The 8,596-nt window shown below is 34.3% G+C and overlaps 1 protein-coding gene across 1 annotated transcript in view; it reads left to right on the top strand.

Annotated features, from left to right (window-relative positions):
- Positions 1–6,241, top strand: part of LOC127868515 (ras-related protein Rac1-like) — a 30,912-nt gene extending 24,671 nt beyond the window's left edge. Inside the window, exons 8-10 of the mRNA XM_052410360.1 lie at positions 2,109–2,171; positions 3,426–3,560; positions 4,128–6,241. Coding sequence (XP_052266320.1) covers positions 2,109–2,171; positions 3,426–3,560; positions 4,128–4,283 — 354 coding nt within the window. The 3' untranslated portion in view covers positions 4,284–6,241. The remainder of the gene's footprint in view (positions 1–2,108; positions 2,172–3,425; positions 3,561–4,127) is intronic.
- Positions 6,242–8,596: the final 2,355 nt, after the last annotated feature.

The raw sequence follows: 8,596 nt of genomic DNA, 5'->3' as shown, positions 1-8,596 counted from the left end.
TGATGGTAATGGTGGTAATGGTGGTGGTGATGATCAAGATGATTATTTTAATATCAGATGAATGTACACATATTGAAATGCGCATTTTCTTCCGCTTTTCAGAGCTGTCGGTAAAACATGTCTGCTGATTAGTTACACTACCAACGCCTTTCCTGGGGAGTACATTCCTACCGTGTAAGTTTGAACTCGACGAAAGTTGCGTCCCTTGCCCGTAGTAATTGTTATTTCTTTGAGTCGTGTTCTGAGAAAACTGGGCATAATGCATGTGCGTAAAGTGTCATCCCAGATTAGCCTGTCCGCACAGGCTAATCAGGGACGACACTTTCCGCCTTAACTAGATTTTGGCTAAGAAGAGACTTTCTTTAAACAGAAAATATCATAAAAGCGGAAAGTGTCGTCACTGATTAGCCTGTGCGGACTGCACAGGCTAATCTGGGACGACACTTTACGCACATGCATTAAGCCCAGTTTTCTCAGAACACGACTCCCTTTAGATCGATGATTGAATCATGCAAATGATCATCATTTAATGGTAAATAAGCACCATCGAATGACAAAGTAACATCATATGATGGAAAATGGGCATAACGTTTTCATAAATAGCAGCGGGAAATGTAAAATTAACATCCGTTCGTATTATGAAAAATAAACACCATGTATATGATTAATAAGCAGCTAATCATATCAAATTAGCATCATATAATCGTAAATGAACAACCAGTTATGATAAATAAGCCACGTTTAAAGTCAGACTAGCTTCATATATTGAATAACGAATATCAAGTCATGATTAATAAGCAGTGTGAAATGCCAAGTATTCTAATAACCAGTACAAAATACTATCTTTGTATGGAATGATATTTGTAAAATATATGAATATATATAATTTAATCGTATGCCACTACGATACCAACATAAAGATGATAAAGACCAGAACTGCGATAAAATCTTTGCTCTAGCTTGTATCCATGCGTGGTCTAAACATTATTTTCGTTCTGCCTACTTGGATGGTATGTAGAACAATATAGACCAATATAGAAGACACTGGACATTTAAGTAAAAAAAACTTGCATATCATATGTAATTGAATGCTTCCAGGTTCGATAACTATTCCGCAAACGTGATGGTAGACGGAAAGCCGATCAACCTTGGGCTATGGGATACAGCGGGCCAAGAAGACTACGACCGCCTGAGGCCCCTGTCTTACCCACAAACGGTATCAGTGAGACTGGGACCGATATGAGAGCTTTTTCAGTTTCAGATACCGTTTTAATGTTTTTAAAGACATCGTTTTTAAAGCCGGATATCGTTTTGTGTTTCATTGATTATTGTTTACCTTAGAGACCGTTTTGCGTTTCTTTTTTTTATAAGAGACCGTTTTGTGTTGTTTCGAAAACCGTTTTGTATTATTTTAGAGACCGTTTTATTTTGATTCAGAAACCGTTTTGAGTTTCAACGACAATTTGGTGTTGTTTCAGCGAACGTTTTGTGTTAAAGAGTTCGTATCATAATCACAGGTTTTGCAACGATCATAGAAAAATAATTATATAAGTTTAGTTCAAAACCTAAATAACATTTATGTATTTCGAAACGCCCCACCCAGTATACTCGGTCAGCTTTAAACATCTGAAGATCTTTACGTAAGGGTGAAATAAATATCAGCAGTTTATCTGAATTATATATTTACGGTTTTATATTGTTGAAAAATAAACCGTCTTTATTAAATCGATTTTGAAAATTTACTGCAATTGACCTACTTTCTACTTTAAAGATTACGAATCTCTTATAATACTCCGATATGAATACGCTTCATCAGCTACCTTTAAACGTTCAGAATAAGTCGACATGTTCACATACATTGTATTATGAAATGATTATTTCTAGCATTTGAGTAAGGATGCTTTGATTCAACATTCAATATTAAAAAAACACGCCAAATTAATAGAGACTATTATAGTTAGATATGATATTTAAAAAAAGTTTTGCATATATAAATCTCCGATCAATAAATGCGTCTTAGTAAGTAAATTTGCAACCATTTGCCCTATTTTGTTCCAATTTCTCGCAATATGTCTTGCACTGTTGTCAGACTTTGATTTCTGTTTCAGGATGTATTCTTAATCTGTTTCTCGCTGGTCAGTCCAGCCAGTTTTGAGAATGTACGAGCAAAGGTATGAACTTTGAGATTATTCTCTTAATATTCAACAGCAGCATCAGCAGCATCGTCCTCCGTATAATGCTCCTTCTTCTCACCTTCATCCGCGCCCTCCACTTATCATCATCATAATCACCTCCGCCCTCCGAGCTTCAGCATCCTCAAACGTCCATCACCAAAACAAGCATGATCTTTATTATCCGCATAATTATTCCCAATCTAATTTGTGTTATTAATTGTGTTACCCATGTTGTTGTTTTTCATTCTCTTTAATTGCTTTATAATCATTAAAACCATATTGCCTCTTGACTTTCGAGTGAACGTCATCGGTCACAATTAAAAGCGCAAATTGTTTGCCATCATTAATATCAGACGGGCGCTGTCTGCTTTATTGACTGATTGGCAAACATGACGTCATAGTGGTACTCAAAATCTATAATGTGATAGGCAAGGGCAGGTAATGCAAACAGACTGCATGCGCATCGAGAATTGTATCACAAGAAAGGCGCTTTTGTTTGTCAACATGAGACGATTAATCAAAGCTTTTTAACCACGAAAAGATGATGAATGATGTACAGAAAACTGGAACTAACCTGGTCATCATCATCATCATCATCATCATCATCATCATCATCGTCGTCGTCGTCGTCGTTGTCGTCGTCGTCGTCGTCGTCATCATCATCATCATCATCATCACCATCATCATCATCATCATCATCATCATCATCATCATCATCATCATCATCATCATCATCATCATCATCATCATCATCATCATCATCATCATCATCATTATCTTCTTCGTCTTCTTTGTATTCTCCTTCTTTCCCTTCTTTTTCTTCTTCATCATCATAATCATCATTATCTTCGTCTTCATCTTTTTCGTTATCATTATCGTTACCGTACGCATAAAAAATAATAATCATAATTATCATCAAGATATGTTTTATTACTAGTTAAAGACGTTTGACATTTCCACATAAGTAACAAATTTGATCTGATTCTTCATACGTGTAAAAGTGGCGATCTATTTTTTCAAACCTCACAGAGGTATTTTTCATATTTACTGTTTATTGTTTTAAATGATTCAAGCGTGTGTCAATGTTTTTATCAATGTCATTTTAAGACGGAATCTGACAAATAAAATACTTTTCTTCACAAGTTTGTGAAAAGAAATGTGAAAAATATTATTTGATTTTTTTTTACAAACATTCGTATACAAAGCATGCTGAGTAACACTAATTACAGTAGTTTTTTCCACCCATCCCAGTGGTACCCGGAAGTAAGCCACCATTGCCCGGATACGCCCATCATCCTGGTTGGAACCAAGCTAGATATGCGAGAGGATAAGGAGACAACGGAAAAGCTTAAGGAGAAAAAACTTTCGCCACTCACATATCCGCAGGTAACTTCACATTTTTTACTGTGACATATCTGCAGGATTTTTCAGAATTCTTTCACTTACATATTATTCGAATGTACTTTCAATTTTGTCCACGTTCTTTCACGTTCACATGTACTGTCATAATCCGCAATGCATTTTTGCATATTTGCTGGATTTTTCTCATTTCAACAAGTATTTTCACGTTTTCATATCCACATAAACTTTTACATTTTCCAAAGTATTCTCACTTTTACATTTGCCACGGCACTTTAACATTTTCCCACGTACTTTCACTTTCACATATCCACAGGTATGTTCACTTTCCGCATCTACTGTAACACTTTTCAAAATAAATTCTCAATAATCATTAACATTTTTGCAAACTTACATTAAGGCATGTTCCCACACCCCTAAAACAGTTTTACTTGAACATACTTTAACATTTCCCCACGTACGTTCAAGAGGAATAATCTACACGTGTTATTCAAACATGCGCTCATGAAAATAAAACTTGTCTCCCTTTGCAGCGAAGATATAACGCTTTATCAAACCCAAAAAGTGAGCACATCTTTGTTTTTGTCTTTTTAGGGACTGGCTTTGGCAAAAGAAGTGAACGCCGTGAAGTATTTGGAATGCTCCGCCCTTACACAGAAGGGCCTGAAGACCGTATTTGACGAAGCCATACGGGCTGTTCTTTGTCCGCGAAAACCAGTCAAAAAGAAGGGCGGGTGTACGCTATTCTAATGTCGATGAGAAAATATATCTTTTTTTAAATCCTATTTTATGCCTAGTCCCAAAATTAGGGATGTCTAGTATATTACTTTCTATATTTAGAATACTTCTTACATAAATTTTAAGCAAACAGCGCACACCCTGATGAGACGCCGCATCATGCGCGTCTCATCTGGGTCTACGCTGTTTGCCAAGGCCTTTTTTCTAGACGCTAGGCATAAATGGGTTAATGGGATAATGAGTGTACACTATTCTGTCTGTTGCGTTGTTTATGAGCTGTTCCTGAACTTTCGATTCGAAATTAAAAATTGCCGCTTTAACTATATGATTGTTTTTCCCTTTGCGATGTGTTTGTATACTGCTGGTTTATGTTTGTATTTATGATTTCTTAGAGACATTTAACTTCAATAAGGCATTTAAAATAACTTCAAGTTAAACGGATTTGTGTTGTGTTAACCAAATCCTGTGAAACGTTTCAATAAGGCGTAAACAGTGCTTTGTTTCCACTGACCCGACCAACCCAATTGTTTATGTCGATCATAAACGTTTTTTCGGTATCTAAGGTTGAGTATGGGGTTTTTAATGGTTTATTTCGATGCTTTTCTCTGAATTAACAATCAAGTTTGCGATACACTTTGTGACATATGATCAAATTAGCTAGATTAACAAAGCAATAATTAGAAGAGAATAATATGGAGATGGAGATAATGTCTGCATGTAATTGTCTATTCTTATAAAAGTGTAGAAATGGTGTAACTGGCCTTTATACATTTATTATTTAGACAATGCTGGTGGAAACGATGTGATGTTCTTTTTTGCCCAAGGGTATAAGAGTTTGTATATTACATATTATATTAAATATTTTTGTATAGTATAACCGAAATACATTATATTATCATGTTCATGTAAATACATGTACTTCATTTATGAATGAGATCACGTTTATATAGTTCTGCGTGAAATGCATTAAGACTGTTATATATGTTTATAATCGATTATCTTTTACACTTATGTTTTAACTTCGGTATCATAAGAGTCTTGTCTAACAATAAAATCTGTTGTGTTAAATGTTCAAATTAATTGCAAAATGTGTGTATTCCACTGAACAGCACAATAACTGGTTTAACTTAGTTAACGATTAATAATTGAAACGGTCTCATCATTTCAACTTGTATGTTCGATGGGACTGACTTAACCCATTCATGCCTAGCGTCCTGAAAAAAGGACATTCCAAACAGCGTAGACCCAGATGAGACGCCGCATGATGCGGCGTCTCATCAGGGTCTGCGCTGTTTGCTTACAGAAATTTCTGTAAGACATTTTCTAAATATAGAAATAAATATACTAGACATCCCTAATTTTGGAAATAAATTGATCCAATTTAGAAGGATGGGAGAGTCCACTCGGCTTAAATGGGTTTAACTCACATAAATACTCAAAATCAACGAATTTTTCGCAAACTATTTTGTCAAATAAAGTTAATCCATTAACAGTCAATGTTCCTTGTAGCAATAGCAAAACAAATCAACTCTAAATGTGTTATCGTAACATAGATTCAACGAGATACAAAATGCTCGTTTTTTTTGTGCGACAATATAATTATTCCATGTGAATTTCCCGCGACGATATCCGAACATTTACGATTGAACGCTAGACTGGCTTCGGGCAACGTCGGAAGAACGACGTATTCATGAGAACTGCGTCGTGCTTCTCGACGCTTCCCGAAGCCAATCTCGAAATATTGTATGAAATATTCGATGCTTTAGAGTGTTTATGGGCTTTTACGCGTTCAGTAAAAGCTTATAGTTTCTACTACGCCGGACATACATGTACCTTGCTTTATGTGCCGACCCTAAACTCTTGGAATTCAAGATAAGATGTTCGATCACTTTCGTCGATTTTGATTTAGTTCGCTAAAATTCATATTACATTAAACGAAATAAATTTGCATATCGAGCTGTTGAAGGTAACTGGCTTTGAATTATCTTTCTTAAACGGGAAATAACTTGTGTAACTTATAATAGTAGTAATTCATTAAAGTTTACGAAAATGACAACTTTGACCGACATGCCTGCCATGTTTTGGTGATGTTCGTTGAAACAAACTTAAATAGTTTTTGGCCTTAATATTGTTTAAGGTGGCGCCAAAGCTTTGTTCAGTTGCTTCTTGAAACGAATTCCCACATACACTTACTAGAAACAATGCAAAATATTTAAATGGAGCAATACATGCATCCACTTGTATTCAATCGCTTGTCAAAGAATTATAAATACATTTTTAGATTATATCAGCTTAAAGGTTTGCATTATTAAGTGTTTTTATTAATATAATTCAACAGTTTGACCTCACGAAATCTCTTGTACACAGGAACAATTCATCACTGTTATTTTTACCTTTAGTTCTGACAGTTTTGAAAATAGCTTTATTTAAATGAAAAGCATAAATGCTGATGTCGTTAAACACGACATTCAAGTCGAAAGAATCTTATTTCCGATTTTTTTAAATTATGACTTCATTATTGTTATTTTGATTAACAAGGCCATGATTAAGTTTTTTATTTCATTATGTTCATAATAATATACTGAAAAAGTATACTCAAAATCATACAGTATAGTACTGCAATTATTATGCAGCGTGTATGTGTTTTTAACACAATGTTATGTATTCTTATATTGATGATTTGCATTTGTTGTAAATTATAATAATAAGACAATACTTATTTCAACTATAATTGCAATAAAAACACATTAAACGAGTATGAACAAACTTTTACCCGTGCATCATGCTTTCAAAAGAGTGAATATCCAACAATATTAGCCCGTACAACATTTAAATGGCAATTTGTTACATAATCGTACGTCGTACATCTGCTCGTAAAGTGTGGTATAAACGTATGGCATCTTGTTTATACAATAAGCTATACATGCATACAGTTAAGAGTCATAACTATTTGTAAGAGCAATATGTCGTAAAATGTATTGCAAATAAACAAAACCCGGTAGCAAATTAAGACCAAATTTTGTATTTTACAATGATAACGACTAGATGCGACACACTTCTTCTCAGGCCACAGGAATGCGCGATTGAAAAGTGTGGGTGTGTGAACAATGAGTTTTCATGTAAGGAAAACAACTGAGCGCACTTTGTATACCTCTCATATAATCCCTCACAGATAAGCCATGGCGGGGGGTTATGCGTGAGTTTCCTTTTTATATGTCTCTATGAATGGCGCACCTGTTCATTTTGTTTGTTGATTTATTAGTGCTAAGACGTAATTCCGTTTGATCATTATGCTACTTTGATGGCTCGTTTATGTGCGGTTTATTAAGCGCTGCTTTTATCAAGAGAAATTCCAGAACATAAATACAGGTGTATAGTACAGAGTGTAGTAATTATATTACCATTCAACAAAGAAGTAGTGGGGAAATAACGTATAAATGTTTTGTTTTGTTTGTACATCATTTAATAAGACAATAACTCGATGATAATCGATAACACTAAAGCCTTTTTTATTTGTTTAAAAAATCCATTAAAATCACACAATAAACAACGTATTCATAAACTTGCAATAAAAACGATAAGGAATATTAATGCCTTAATAGTTTTTCAATAAATATGTATAATATATTAGTCATTTAGACTGAATAACATTAGAACATGTTTAATTTCAAAAAGAAAACCAACGACGACAACAGGTTGGTTTCAAACGTTCAATTCGTGAAATGTTTCGTTAAACAATTATCATTTAGTCTTATTTTCCTGAATATACATGTAAATAATTCAGACTCGCACTTTTTGGTATCATGCATGTATATACATTTAATAAGACATTCCGAAAAATAACGTTTCTTTTCTGACGGCCAGTATATCTATCGTGCTTGTTTAATTAATTTCATTTCTGTTTTAATCAAGACAAGGCGATTATGCCGCGACGATCGATACTTAGTACGGGTAAACCCCCGCTGGAAGAATAAGTTAATATTCTTAATCCACGTGACGGTTTCGTTATTTCTGTTATTTGTACAAATAAGTCTATATTTTTTTCTAATAAATTCATTTTTTTGAGTAATAGGAACAGGCCGTTTCAGTAGTGATTGAACAGGAGCGATACATATTGATTAAGCCAATTTGCGGAATATCTATATTTATCATAAGAGTTTGTAACCGTGGGCTTTATGTGAACAATATTAAGTAGGAGACAATTTAACGCTCAAATAAGGTGCAATCGAAACCTCTTGTTCTTGTGGGTTTCAGGGTTAAACAGAATTAAACTCATATAATGTAAAGAGGCAAATACGAAATATCTGGATTTCGAAATGGAATAG

Source organism: Dreissena polymorpha, chromosome 2 (genome assembly GCF_020536995.1).
Source record: "Dreissena polymorpha isolate Duluth1 chromosome 2, UMN_Dpol_1.0, whole genome shotgun sequence".
NCBI lineage: Eukaryota > Metazoa > Mollusca > Bivalvia > Myida > Dreissenidae > Dreissena > Dreissena polymorpha.
The sequence above is the reverse complement of the archived record's forward strand: the minus strand, read 5'-3'. Positions and strand labels throughout refer to the sequence as shown.